This window comes from Lethenteron reissneri, chromosome 70 (assembly GCF_015708825.2).
Source record: "Lethenteron reissneri isolate LAM-NWPU_2019-01 chromosome 70, ASM1570882v1, whole genome shotgun sequence".
NCBI classification, from domain to species: domain Eukaryota; kingdom Metazoa; phylum Chordata; class Hyperoartia; order Petromyzontiformes; family Petromyzontidae; genus Lethenteron; species Lethenteron reissneri.
The window spans coordinates 1,346,948-1,362,832 of record NC_083848.1 but is presented as its reverse complement, the minus strand read 5'-3'; the positions used below and the strand labels follow the sequence as shown (position 1 = coordinate 1,362,832).

Below are 15,885 nucleotides of genomic sequence, written 5' to 3'. Positions count from 1 at the left end.
TATTATGCCCCTTCTACGTGACTTTACCGAAAGAACCAAGAAGAGGTACGCGTTCTCTAACACGTGATCGTGGCTAGGGGAGCCGCGAAATATCACGTGCACACCAAGCTCGAGATTCCCCCACCAGCCCCCCCCCCCACGCGTAGCTTGTAACAGACTTGTAACAGAAAGCTTCAAATCAAGATTCAAATCAAGATTGTAACAGACTGCTAGGGTAGCAGTGCTGTGACAGCTAGCAGCAGCAACTCACGAAATCCAGCACGGCGGCACACGAGAGAGTGGTGGTGACGTGGGTGGCTATCGACCACGCCCGGCCGCCTATGTCTCCCCTGTGGCGATGTAAACTACACACCGCGACCAGGTACTCATGTTGAGGCTGAGTCGACCTAGGGGAGGCCCAGTACGGGTTCAGATAATCGGATGGCCGAGTTCTTAGCGCAGCGTAGCGCTAACCGGCTACACTACTACTCCACACACCAACACGGTACACACAACATGCTCAGCTGAGTTGAGCTCACCTGGCCTGCCTGTACACTCACCTGTTCGCTCTCATGCACCTATGTGTTCACCTGCGCGCTCGTGTGTTCACGTGCTCACCTGTGTGCTCTTGCACTTACCTGTGCACTCATGCACTCACCTACGCATTAATGCACTCATGCGCTCACCTGTGCAATCCTGCATGCACCTGCGTGCCCATGCACTCACCTGCACACTAATGTGCTAACCTGTGCACTCATGCACTCACCTGCGTGCTCATGCACTCAGGCGCTCACCTGTGCACTGTGCACTCATGCACTCATGCTCTCACCTGTGCACCCATGCACTCACCTGCGTGCTCATGCACTCATACGCTCACCTGTGCACTGTGCACTCATGCACTCATGCTCTCACCTGTGCACTCATGTGCTCACCTGCGTGCTCATGCACTCACCTGCGCAGTCATGCGCTCACCTGCACGCTCATGCACTCATGCTCCCACCTGTGCACTCATGCGCTCACCTGCGTGCTCATGCATTCACCTGCGCAGTCATGCGCTCACCTGCACGCTCATGCACTCATACGCTCACCTGTGCACTGTGCACTCATGCACTCATGCTCTTACCTGCGTGCTCATGCACTCATGCACTCATGCTCTTACCTGCGTGTTCATACACTCATTTGTTTACCTGCGCACTCATGCGCTCACCTGTGCACTCGTGTTTACCTGTGCACTCATGCGCTCACTAGTGTGTTCACATATTCATGCACTCACCTGCGCGCGCTCTGAACTCGCTCTCTCTCGCACTCTGTCGCGCCAGCTTTATATCTCTCATCACTGATGACTGGCAGAGATTTGTGGGGGATGGGGGGTGTGGGTTGGCTGTGGGTGCAGGGAGGGGGAGGGGTTCGGGGTGGGGACTTTTGGGGGGTAGTTTTCGCAGATGTAAAATTCCCCTCCCTCCAACCCATCACTTCCCCACCCACCACCTCCAAAGATAAAGATCCCCCATGTAGCCTTCGACAGACTGTCGGGGCAAGTGCTGCTTGTTAGTAGCGAGTAGTGTCGCGTGCCTACCTATGAAGGCCGGCATTGTGGGGGGGGGGGGGGGGGGGGTGGTGAGGTGTGGGTGGGTGGGTGGGTTGGCCAGCACCACGCCCGGCGTTCCACAACCTCCCTCCTAATCCCCACTGACACCACCACCACCACCACCACCGCCACCGCCATCCCCCCGCTCCGCGAAGGGACCGCGTTAATTGCTAGAGAAGTGGTCACGATTGTCATCATCAACGGCGGAGGTGAAGCTCTAGGGGAGAGGGGGTTGGTGGGGTAATGGGCGGGGTGGGAGGTTGGTGACCGACGATGAAACCCCACGCGTTGATGTGCACGAACGGGCGTCAGCGTTAACGGCGTCGGCAAAAAGTTGACGTGGGTGGCGTTTTCCGTTTTGTTTGTTTGTTTTGAGCGTGCAGAGACGATCATCACCACCACCACCATCATCACCACCAAGCATTCGCCCGTAAAGCCTCTAACAGACTGCTGGGGCAAGTGCTGTTAGCGAGCAGCACCTACGAAGGCCGGCACGACACACGAGGGAGTGGGTGGCCAACACTACTCTCAGCCGTCTTTGTCTCCCTAGTGGCGATGTTTTACACATCGCTCCAGGTACTCATTTGAGGCTGAGTTGACCTAAGGGAGGCCCAAGACCGCTTCAGATAAACTCCACTGGTGTTTACACTATGAGACATCTCCTTTACCAGTGGCAAAATATAGTGATAGGTTTTTACCCTTTCAACTGGTACAAAAACTGACACCTTTATACAAGAGATCATGTTTGCAATAACCACAACACAAGCAGTCAAAAATGCAAACAAAAAGAAACAACTCTGATGATGATAATGATATGCACTGTCCTTGAAGTTGATTGGTCCACACCCGAGACAGCTTTTCTTAGAGCCTAGTCTCCATTGGTGTTGGACCAGATGACGCCATCAGAGTTGTTTCTTTTTGTTTGCATTTTTGACTGCTTGTGTTGTGGTTATTGCAAACATGATCTCTTGTATAAAGGTGTCAGTTTTTGTACCAGTTGAAAGGGTAAAAACCTATCACTACACTGGTGTTGGCCGTGAGCGGGAATCGAACTCGGGTCGCTAACTGCTACACTCGAACAATTGCAGACGACTCGCATAAATACACTGGCGCACAAAAGAACGATGACGTCACTTAAAACAAACGCATTAATAACGGAAATATGCCTCTTACCTCAGTGACAGCTCGGCTTTAAACGCACGGGGCAGTGACGTCACGGCTGTCATATTGCATTGGGGCTGTCTTCCTGGCAGCTCATTGGCCGGTGTGGCGGAGTGATGGCGTTCAATCCCTAGCAACCACTGATTCGCACTCAGCTTTTGCGATCTCGCGAGTACAACTCCGCGCGTTGTTTACACCTGAGCAGTGTCAGAGCCGGCGACAATCACTGCCTGGCGTATTTTCTGTTCTCCGGCACCAGGATATCTCTATACAGAGGCTCCTCAGCCACCCGGTCACCTCCACCGTGGGTAAATTTTAACGTGTGTTGTTGTTGTTGTTGTTTTAAGATTCGAGACACGAATCAAACATTCTCTCAAATGAACCTCAGTCGCGAATGTGTTTGTCTTCTTTTTTTATTTTACATATAAGCAATACGGCAAAACATTTGTGCCACATTGACACGTACACCACCCGTACACACATTGACAATATATTGTTAAATCACTGGCTTGTGAATTATTATGCATAATTTGCATACACGACTACGGTTACATTACTTTACGTGCCCAACACAACCTCCTGCCCGTATGCTGAATGCACACATATGAACAACAACGATTGCGAAATATATGACATAGCTTAGATATCGTATGTATAAATATTTTTGAACATTTAATTTGTCAACCTACTACTGGATGAAGACCTCCTGACACCTTGTCAATCATGGGGCTTGTATAACTTTAGTTTACAATGATTGGCCAGTGTGGGTTAGTGATGGAATGGGTCCCAGAACCAAACATAATGCCATTGTGATCTTCATGCGGTCACTGGTGACCGAGCTGAGACTATCACCTTGCTACATTTAACAACTGGGATCAATCAGGGGTGGCTGTTTAGATGAAAAAACATCTCATATCCCGATGTCTTTAATAGTTCAGTGACCTGCGTTCCCCAAACTCTCCGACTTTCCATCCACCACCTTCCTACGGAACTGCCTGATGAAACTGCGCCTTATTTCCGCCGTTCGAAGGCCGTAAATGACCGGGTTCAGCGCGGGCGGGAACACGTACTGCGCCGTCTGGAGGGTGTAGCGCAGCGACCTGGGGAGCGAATTCAGGAACGAGAGGCCACTTGCAAACGAAAAAAAAATGGCGGCGAAGAAAACGGTCACGACCAAGAAGTGGGTGCCGCAAGTCTTCAGCGCTTTCTTCTGGCCACTGCGGAGGCCTGGCTTGCGGCACTCGTAGAGGATGAGGGCGTACATGAGGACTATCACTAACACAGGAAGCACCATAGTGATGGCCAGCGTTGCTTGGACGTAGGCCACGGCACCGCTCAAGTCCCCGCACGACAAGAACAGGACCACGAGGTAGTCGCAGTACGGAGCGACTATCACCGGCGGCTTGCAGTAGTTGAGGGGGACCACGACGCCGACATTGCCCAGGCACATGAGAACGCACGAGGCCGTCGCGGCCATGAAGGCCACGATGGCCGTGCGGCAGGACATGAGCGAGTGGTACCTGAGTGGGTAGCCAATGGCCAGGTAGCGGTCGACGGACATGATGGTGAGGGTGAAGCTCTGCATTCTGATGGCCAGGTGCAGGAAGAACATCTGCGCCATGCACTCGCGCAGGCTGATGTAGTTGAAGGATGCGACGTTCTGCATGAACCGGGGCAGGATGCTGAGCGCTGAGATGATGTCGGTGAGCGACAGCGCGGCCATGAGCACGTACATTGCCTTGTGCAGCTGATGATCTCGAAGGATGACGAGGCTCAGGAGGCAGTTGCCCATGAGGGCCGCGGTGAACATTGCCAGGGTGAAGAAGAACACCGCGAACTTGATGATGGGCGGCTCTCGGAATGGGGTCACCATGAGTATGAGGTCGGGCGTGAACAAGGAGAGATCTGAAGAGGCGTTTGCGGCCATAGCAGGGTGAGAATCTGGGGAGTGGGGGGGAGGTGGGGGTAAGTACAGAGGGTGGGGAGGGGGTGGGGGTCACAGAGAGAGGTGTGAATATAACAGAACTCACGCAGCAGTGATGGCGTTGACGGGACGTGCAACGAGTAACCTATTCAAGCGTCTCAAAATCCACGTGATAATCGATTGCTTATTATTCGTGTAAATCATGTGATGGCTGGTGGTCGAGAACAATGGAGCTCGTGGGCACGTGCTCGGTCGATCGTTATGCGAGAGGATGCGTCAAACACTAGGCCTCTCAGTCCACGTGGCGCAGAAGCGTGCGTCTAAGATCTCCCCACTGGTACTTCTGGTTACTCTAGCGCCCCTAGCGGTCATAGGTAAAATCAACATTAATTCTTACCACCAAAATACTGACTGTCTTCCATTTAATACCAGACCATACCACAATATTATTAACAACATTAAACAGTATCAACGCAATTAACATGTTAACTCTCATAACAATAACTCACAAATCACGACTGCTCTAGCGAATTAGATAAACTCTTTGACATCAACTATTGAGGTATCCATCAGCTAGACGATGCGAATCAAATGCATTCGCGAGAATCATCATACAGCAAAAGATACATCGGTAACATGTGCCGAATTAAATAGCTCGAAATGCTCACAAATTAATTTGTGAAAACCCCATTCAACGCATCGTACATTATGCGATAATTAAAGGCTTCTGGCTCTGGCATTATTCTAAATTCATGCCCCTCGTTGATGGAATCACTTGGCCTCCCGCTTGCATCTAAATACCTTCCAGATCCATTGCTGTGTTTGAAGAAAATGCCATGACTAGGCTCGAGATGAACCACTGCAATGGGGTTTTGTTTGAGTTGGTGTATCTCGACATCTTAATCCATTTTGAAAGGCACAATTCATCCATAAATCCCCAACACACCGCTGGCGTGTATGTAAAAGCAAGGAATTAAATGGAACGCTGCAGGGAAAAAAGAGGGCCAGAACGAGGAGGGTGAAGGCCAATTTTGAAGAGGTGATTTAAATAATAACTTGGTTTTTTATCACCACATTTAGAAACATGCTTTGACATTGTTCATATTATGTTGCTGCTATAAATGTCTAAATGCACTTTGTTGGGTTATTATTTGTGGTCAAAACGCTCCTGAAAATGCAGATAATGACTCAGTGGGTTTGGCCTGCTGGATGAGGATGGTTTAGTTGTGATTGGGTGATTTCTCTACCTTGCTCATACTTTTAAATCCTATCGTGTTTTTCATCGTTTGTTGTTGTAACACTCTTACCCCGTACCGCTGCTGGACATCTGTGAAAAAGAGCTTTATCGCCCGTTGGTTTCCTCCTGCAGTGTAAATAATTATTCTGATTATGATCTACACAGTGGCAAAAGTCTGATCACTCCAGGAACAGAGCCTTGACCTTGGAGTCCTTACGATAGAGAGGGGGTATACTTTCGCCAATACAACATCGTCAGTGTGAGGTGCTGCCACTCATTTGAAACACCAATGGGGTTTGACAGCAGCACGATGATGATGGTGGTGGCGAGTGTTTTCACTCTTTGTGTGTTGTCTGTGTGGGGGCCGCAAGTGTAGCAGCCGCAACTAAACGCCACCAGGGACCCGCCAGTGGGCTGCGTTGGCCTTGCAATGAAGAACACCGCCGTAGAAGAAGGCGATCACAATATCTCAGGGACCTCGTTGGAGAGCCAACACGGATCCGTTCCTGCAGAAATCGTGTGGCTGACCCATTGAGAGCCTTGTAGCTCAGCTGCATGGATCTGATCTCCACTCGATGCTTGACTGGTGGCCAATGCGGAGCTAAGGGAGCAGGCGTGTGCGCGATGGCGGTGATGATGGCGTGTGCTCGCGAAATGGTGCGGCGCCTAAGCACTCTAGCAGCGATCTTTTGGACGAGCCGAAGTCGAAACCAGAACCTCCCCAGGAATCCCAAACAGCGTCGTGTTCAAATTACTCACCCTGGTCTACAAAACCCTTCATGGTCTTGCTCCGCCGTATCTTGCCACTCTTGTATCTCTCTCTACGTGTCGCGTTCTCGCCCTCTACGTTCTCAATCTTGGCTGTCTCTCTCATTGTTCCTCGCTAACAAGCGCCATGACCTCGCCAACTTCGCCTGTGCTCAGGCAAAGATAGCAGTGTTACAGAACGAGAAAAAAAATGCTGGAAGGTGACACTGACGACTGCTCTGTGAGTCCAGTGTTAAGGGGCGCGGCTCCGGCTGGAGCACGCGTACCACACCCATGCCGGTGATGTGCCGATCGTCTTCTTCGAACGCTGGGGAGCCGGACAAGCCCCTCTCTGTACCAGCGTTGACGGCACCCTCGTGGTGTTCACCTTCTGAAGCGCTCGCTCGTCAAAGTGGCGTGCGCGATAAACCACCACCACCACGTGACCTTTATTTCGTGTTGTCCACGGTGCATTTAGCGCCACAGCGCGTGGATGTATCGTGTTTGTTATTTGTTTGCTGGTGACTTTGTGTGTTTCGTATCGGAATCGCCTCCAGTGCTGTTGCTGCTGGCGGCAATAAAAGTTGTTTAAAAGTCAAAAGTCCCTTTGTGCGTGTGTGTCTCGCTCTATGTTCCTCGTCCTCCTTGCGCTCAATCCACGCTCTCTCTCTCTTTCTCCCCACCAGCCTCTTCACTTGAACGAACTTCCCCCTTTCGACATTAAGCGGTCACTAGGCTTCCACTCCTTACTCTAAGCTCACTTATTGTTACCCACAGCTAACCTCACCACCCCCCCCCCCCCTTAATCCCCCCCTTATAGCCACCACCACGGTCACTACTCTCTCTTCACATTTTCATTATACGGCTATCACTCATTAATTCGGTAAAGTCACGTAGGTAAAAAATAAAATACAAAATAAAATAAATCACGACGTTTCGGAGGCAACACAAGCTTTCGTCTTCAGGTGGCACCGTCACAGCAAAATGACTGTATTACACTTGTGTTGCCTCCGAAACGTCGTGATTTATTTTATATTTTATTTTTTTACCTACGTGACTTTTCCCGAAAAAAAACAAAGAGTATGGACCCTTGCAGTCACGAAAACTTCCAATCTAGAATTATCACTCATTAACCCCATTCATTCAATCCATAAATCATCATTGACTGTTAGAATAATAGTTATTTTCATTCTTGGGCTATTGCTCATTAACCACATTTATTCAATCAATTCGTCATCATTTACTGTCATCAAAAAAAATATTCTCATTATATGGCTATCACTCATTAACCCATTAATTCAACCCATTAATCATCATTTACTGTCGAAATAATACTAATTGTTGTCATTATACGGCTATTACTCATTAACCCATTCATTCAATCCATTCATCATCATCATCACAGATTTGCCACCCATCGTTTCCTCTCATCTATTTCACTCACCTTATCTACCACCATTACATCCGCACGCTGTTTTTTGTACCGTTGTTAATTCTTCGTAAAGTGCCCTTGGTTACGGTGCTATATAAATCCCGTTAAGATAATGGCATGGAAATGGCCATTATCCAGTAGTGGATTGCCATAGGTGCAGTGATTCGATCTCGCCAACAACCCCCCCCCCCCCCCAGTTGCAGGTCAGAAAGGCATTAATCACGGTATTTTACATTCGTTATTTCTTTATTTGTTTAACTACTCAGTATGACACGATGGCCGGGAGAACGGAGCGTGGAGTGGACACCGAGAGAGAGAAGGGGGTCAAACAGCGAGAGTGAGGAAAAAGCAACACAACCACGTGGTCGAGGTATTTTTTTGTTTGCCCAAGAACGAGAACATCAGTCGAGAGAAAGCGAGAGAAAGAGAAATGAAACGGGATTCGTAAAAACATTATCAAAAGGGCTGAAATTATGGTGGAACACACTTTAAAAAGGTCATCCACTAAAAATTAGAGCATTGAAAAAAAACGAAATCATATAACGTTCCTCGTTAATCCACTGCTGGATGAAGAGCATGCCTACAGCGTGTCGGTCATAGAGGTTTTTATTTTACCATATGTTGCCATGCTGGTCAGTGCCGGTTGGTTGTTGGACGTGGTCGGGAATCGAACTCAAGTAGGTGGTGGGGTGGAGGGCTGGGTTCATAAGGCTTTGCGCGACCCGCTCCACCGCCACGGCTATAATACGAGAACTTTATTTCCAGTGTCAAAATATAGCAGTGTATTTTACCCTTTCTGGCAAAAAAAAAAAAACAGGCGTTAAGATATTCTTGTTTTTTTTGGTAAAGTCACGTAGAAGGGAAATAATAAAATAATAATATAAAACAATACAATTCTCACGACGTTTCGACTGCAACACAAGCAATCATCATCAGGTGTGAAATCCACAGCAAGAAAATTTCAAATTTTTTTATTTCTAATTTTCTAATTTTCTTGCTTTGATATTTTTATTATTTTAATATTTCCCTTCTACGTGACTTTACCGAAAGAACCAAGAATATGGATCCCTGCAATCACGAAAACTTTAAATCGAAATTCAGGCGTTAAGATGTTAAAGCACCAAACATTATTATTTTTCAAGGAATCCTTTCTGCAGTAGCTACGCGTACGTGTGGTGAACATGCAAACAAAAGACGTGCTCTGATAATTTTATACGATGCATTATCTTTGAAACTGATTGGTCCACACCAGAGACGACTTTCTTTAGAGCCTAGTCTCAAAGTGTGAGACCAGAAAAAGCCAAAAGGTTCGAACAGCACAAAGACAATTCCACTATTAGGGCATTTATAGCTTGGGGTGATCAGCTACACACATGGGACATTTCATTCCATTATCACAATTAATACAATTGGTTTTACTCTTGATTTGAAGCTTTCTTAACACAATTGCTTTATTAAATTTTCATTTTAAGCTTTCGTGACTGCAGGGATTCATATTCTTGTTTTTTTTCGGTAAAGTCACGTAGAAGGGAAACAATAAAATAACAAAAATATAAAACAATAAAATTCTCACGACGTTTCGACTGCAACTGTTGTATTGCCAGAAAAGGTAAAACCTATTCATACTCTTCGGTTCTTTCGGTAAAGTCACGTAGTTAGAAATAAAAGATAATAAAACAAATCGCGACTTGTTTTAATTCGTTTTATTTTATTTTATTTCTAACTACGTGACGTTACCGAAATAACCAAAGAGTATGAATAGATTTTACCCTTTCTGGCAATAATACAGTTGTGTTAAGATGTTAAATCACCAAAACAGAATCCTTTTTCAAGGACGCCCGTCACCATTAACCACACGTCCGTGTGATGAGCATGCAAACCACGGCAATTGTTGCCACGTGATGAGTTTTTGTCGTTCTTTTTAATCCGCATCACTGCATTTACTCGCTGCAATGTCGCAGTGCGTGGAGCAACGCTATTGACGAGAGCGGCCGGCAACGCGAGAGAGTAACTGGAGGCAAATCGACCGCTGTCGGGGGGGGGGGGGGGGGGGAATGACAGGGTGCGGAATAGCGACGCAGATCGACACGAGACAGATTGACAGGAGACAGATTTGACAGGAGACAGATTTGACAGGACACAGATTGACAGGACACAGATTTGACAGGAGACAGATTTGACAGGAGACAGATTTTAGAGGAGACAGATTTGACAAGACACAGATTGACAGGAGACAGATTTGGGAGGAGACAGATTTGACAAGACACAGATTTGACAGGAGACAGATTTGACAGGACACAGATTGACAGGACACAGATTTGACAGGAGACAGATTGACAGGCGACGCGTGGATTCCTTCACTGCGGTCGACAAAGTCGATACTTCACCTGCACCCGGGCGATTCCTGTCCCCACGAAACACCGGGCAGCACGAGCAGCAGCAGCAGCAGCAAAGTGAACGTGCAACTGCCGAGTCAATCTGCCTCCCGTCAATCTGTCCACCTACCGGTCAACCACCATCCCTTTTTATATCCTTGACTCGCCCTGAAAATAAACACTGCGCAAAACTCACGTCGCCCTGGGACCAGGTCCCCCCTGCCTTCCCTTCCTCTCTGTCCCTCCACCCCCTGACCACCCACCCACCCACTCCACCCACCCCACATACACCACCCAACCTCATCCACACCACCCACCCAACCCACACCAACCCACACCAACCTACCCCACCCACCCACATCCACCCCACCTCCCCCACCACCCCCACCCCACCCACCCCACCCCATCCTCCCCCCCCACCCCACAGACCCCAGGGGGGGGACTAGAATGGCGATGCGGGTAGCGGTGGCTAATTGGCGACATGGACTGAGCCATGGTGGCAAGGCGACCACGTGGCCCCGTTGGGTAATCGAGGTGATGCCGCTGTTGTAGGAAAGGGAATTGATAGTGGGGGGGGGGGGTGGGTGGAAGTGGGGAGAGAGAGGAAGTGGGGGGAGGGGTGGGGGCAAAAGGGGGCTTTGTTTGCGTCACGTAGAGGAACGCGTGGGGGGGAGTGCCCTGGGTTAGAGAGAAATCGAGAGAGAGAGGGCCACAGAGAGAGATACACACACAGAGAGAGCCATAGGGAGAGGGACAGGGATAGGTCCACACAAAGAGAGAGACATATAGAGACAGAGAAAGACAGATAGAGACAGAGGCACATACACATACAGTGTCCGAGCCTATGGTAATCACTGCCTGGTGTATGATGTGTTCTCTGGATATCTCAATACGATGCCTTCTCGGCCACCCAATCACCACCCCCGTGGATAAATTAGATTGTTTTTATCCATTTCGTTTCAAGACACGATCACAATTTCTCGCAAATGAACATCAGACGTAAAGAATATTTGTCTTAAAGCTTTCGTGACTGCAGGAATTCATATGCTTGGGTCTTTCGGCAAACTAAAGACCCAATAATATGAACCTCAGACGTGTTTGGGTTTTGACTTTTTATTATTACACACTTTTTACACGCTTGTATTTAACTCTGTTGTATCCTCAAATCTTGTAACTCAATTTTTACCCACTCCCCAATGTGGTATCGACTGCAAACTTGGTATACTTACGTCATAATGATGACAATACTATATTCTATCATTAAATATATATATATATTTTAAGCAATCTTTTTTATCTTATGTTTCGGCTTGGGTCTAATTATCCACGCTCAACTCACGTTGGCTGTAAATTACCACGGTCCCTTACGTTATGGCAAGCTTCGGGACCACTTCCTGGAGTCGTGGAGTTCTGCCATTACTCGTATGGTACATTTCATTAAAGCGTGTTTTTTAAAAAGTATTTTTAAATATTGCTTTTTATTTTTTATATTAGCGAGAGGGTAATCTATTTATTTGCCAGATTTACAAGAACGACACCCACACACACACACGTTGACAATGTATTGCTAAACAACTGGCTTGTGATCTACTATGTGTAAGGCGCCTTTATCGACTTCTACGGCTTCCCTGTAACGAAGAACGTGAGAGACGCACTTTCGCAAACACAAAGATCCCCCGGAGAGCCTGCACAGACTGTTAGGGCAAAGTGCTGTTAGCGAGCAGCACCTATGAAGGACGGCACAGCACATGTGGGGGTGGGTGGCCAGCACCACGCCCGGTCGCCTTTGTCTCCCCAGTGGCGATGTTTACTACACACCCCACCAGGTACTCATTTGAGGCTGAGTCGACCTAAGGGAGGCCCATGACCGTTCCAGATAATCGTCACCGGTGTTGGCCGTGAGCGGGAATTGAACTCGGGTCGCCGGGTTCGTTGTGCAGCGTAGCGCTAACCGCTAAACTACCGCAAACGCACACACGCTCGCCCCACGATCAAGCGGGAAGATCGCTGCACAAGTGCCGAGTGTCCCCCTCTAAGCTGACACCACCAGCATTGAAGATAATCCTTCGATGGACCGACCACTGCATCCGCATCCAGGTGAAGCGCCTTCCCCGTCAGATCCATTTTCTCCCAGCTCTCCAAAGTGTCAGCGGACGATGGGAGGACAAAGCACGTGGTTCAAGGGCACCCTCGAGCCGTCATAGAAAACGCGGAAAAAAATTAGCCTTCAAACACTGGGATGAGGCAGCAGACTGCCGACCGCCTAGGGGTGGCGCCACTGCATCCACCAGCCCCCGGGCTCACTCCGAGACCCAACGAACTCGATGCCAAAGCGGATCGCAACCAAAAACGGAAAGGTAAAGGAAGCCAACGCCGGCACTGTGGATCAGAGGTCGCAAACGGGTTTTGATTCCTTACCCGTACCCGTACCCGGCCGCACCAGGGTCACAAATGGGTACCCGTACCCGTACCCAGCCGGTTACGGGTAGCTGTTCCCTACCCGTACCCTACCCTAAATGAGTGACAAACGGTTACTCACCAGTGACTCACGGCCTACCCGTACCCGTACCCGGCCGCACCAGGGTCGCAAACGGGTACCCGTACCCGGCCGGGTATGGGTAGCCGGGTATCGGGTAGGGTACGGGTATCGGGTACCCGGTTGCGACCTCTGGCGTGGCGCCCCCAATGCCCAACTGGCTTGTGATCTGCTTTGTGTAACGTGCCTTACTCGACGACTACCGCTCCCCTGTAACATAGCGAGAGACGCACTGTTGCAAACACAAAGATCCCCAAAGATGTTCCGATTCAGAATTGGACTCCTCAGCCACGTCAAGAGCCACCACCAAACTTGATGGACGTCATCCTCGAACCTCGAGGGACTGCCTACGACTCGCACCACGCACAAACACGCACTGTCACAAATAGGCGACGAAACGTTTTGCCCCGTAGAGCCGCTTGTTAACAGACTTGTTAGCGAGCGCCAATTGAAACCTGCATTGTACACGACAGGTCCACACGCGTTACGCGCACATACAAACAAACTCTCGCATGCTGGCACGCAAAATCACATTCACATCACTGACAAATAAACACATTAATACAGCCGCGCGCTTAAGTAACGCAATTTCGACAAAGCAGGTTATATTAATTTACACTTGTTTTCATGTCGCGCACACTATTATTGAAGCAACGCACTCTGGCGCGTTTGGCCATGGTGAACGGAATGCGATGCAAGCAAATCTTTAGTCGGGCAGTAAAGTTCAGTAGCGATGCTGCCTGAGGTGCAAGAAGCACGACAACCACAAGCGAAGGCAGAATCATCTCCTTCTCGCGCGCCATTTTGAAGCTCTTGTCCACGTGAACTTATTCTTGTGCACAAACTTGTCTCTCAATATATCCGCTAAGAATCTCACTACGTGTTAAACATCTTTTTGTTTAACCTTTTTTGTTATAAATAGGCTGTTACCATCTTTAATTCACGTATGGGAGTATTGTCAATATGATATGTTATTGTAACCAGTTAACAATGTATTATTTAATGTGGAGACACACGAGTCAGCTTTCGTATGGATTCATCTTCTTGGTTCTTTCGGTAAAGTCACGTAGAAGGGAAGTAATGAAATAATAAAAATAAAACATAATAATAAAAATAAAACATAATAAAATAATTCTCACGACGTTTCGGCCACAACGCAAGCAGCCGTCCTCAGGTGAATACCAGGTCTGTCGGGGAGACAGCGTCTTTTTCATTCAGACGCTGTCTCCCCGACAGACCTGGTTTTCACCTGAGGACGGCTGCTTGCGTTGTGGCCGAAACGTCGTGAGAATTATTTTATTATGTTTTATTTTTATTATTTTATTACTTCCCTTCTACGTTACTTTACCGAAAGAACCAAGAAGATGAATCCCTGCAGTCACGAAAGCTTTAAATCGAAATTTCGTATGGATGTAAAGTTGCTTGTCGTCGGCATGTGGATGTGGAGGGGGAAACCGGAGGATCTGGCGACAAGTACACGTGACCACGGGGAGAACATGCAAACTCCAAATATGTAGGCATCAGGGTCGGGATTGAACCCATGAGACCTGCATTCCAGGCGAGGCAGTTAACATCTCGCGACTGTGGCAACCTAAGCCACCCAGTCACCTCCAGTCGTGGGTAAAATATGTGCATTTATTTATTTTCAACCAAACATTCTCACAAATGAACCTCAGTCGCATTTGAGTTTGTGTTTAGCCTTTTTTTATTTTGTATATTAGTTACACGGTAAAACATTTTCCAGATTTACTGATACATCATCCATACACACGTTGACCCTATACAGTATTGTTAAAACACTATCTTATGATCTGTTATGTGTAAGGTGCATACACGACAGTGGCCACGTTACTTCATGTGCCGAACATAACCTCCTAACCTTATTCTGTGTGCGCACGTGCGGAATTCCCTCGTTATTCGCGAGGGATACGTTCCAAAGATGCTCGTGAAAATCTAATTTCGTGGGTAATTGGCCTACGAAAATCTATCCGAATTTCTGTGAAATCCTTCTATTTTCTATTAATTCCTTTAAATAAATACGTAAATAGGCTTTCTTGCCCATCATTTTATCCCATTACTTTAAATCGTTACTTTATTTCATCACTTTCTCGCATCACTTCATCTCATCACGTTATCTCTCATCAATGTATCTCATCACATTCTGTCTCATCAATTTATCTCATCACTTTATCTCTCATCAAGTGATCTCATCACTTTCTCACATCACATTCTCTCGTATTACTTCATCTCGTCACTTTCACTCTCCCTGTCGATGCAGTTGTGGTGAGTTCCATATGCAATTTGCGCATAGCCTAAATTGCAGATAGCAAGTTCGAGATTAAAGAGGGAAGCCATACTCTTTGGTTCTTTCGGTAAAGTCACGTAGGTAGAAAAAATAATAGATCACGACGTTTGATCGCCACACAAGCAATCGTCTCCCACGTGAAGACGATTGCTTTTGTGGCGATCTAAACATCGTGATCTATTATCTTTTCTACCTACGTGACTTTACCGAAAGAACCAATGAGTATTAATTCCTGCAGTCACGAAAGCTTCAAATCAAGCTTAAAGAGGGAATACTTTATGAAAAAAGCGACAGTGAAACATCTAAAATCGTTATATTGTACTTTTTTTTTATTAAGAGTACATTTTTCAATCAACTACTGGATGAAGACCTCTCGACACCGTGTCACTTATGGGGCTTGCTTAACTTTGCTTCACGATGATTGGCCGCTGTTGGTTGGTGATGCAATGGGTGCTGGAACCAAATGTAATGCCGTTGTGATTTTCACGTGGCCACTGATAACAGAGCTGAGACTATTGCCTAGCGACATTTAATAACCAGGTACAATCACCGGTGGCTGTTTGGATTCATAAATATCTCAAACCCCGATATCTTTAATAGT

General features: G+C 47.7%; 1 protein-coding gene across 1 annotated transcript; it reads right to left on the bottom strand.

The window, feature by feature from the left end:
- Positions 1-3,662: 3,662 nt before the first annotated feature.
- LOC133360929 (olfactory receptor 2M3-like) lies at positions 3,663-10,541 on the bottom strand. The gene is made up of 2 exons (XM_061579814.1): positions 10,456-10,541; positions 3,663-4,669 (listed from the first exon to the last, which is right to left on the bottom strand). The coding sequence occupies exon 2, from the start codon at positions 4,653-4,655 to the stop codon at positions 3,663-3,665; it is 993 nt and encodes a 330-aa protein (XP_061435798.1). The 5' UTR covers positions 4,656-4,669; positions 10,456-10,541.
- Between the last annotated feature and the right edge of the window lie 5,344 nt (positions 10,542-15,885).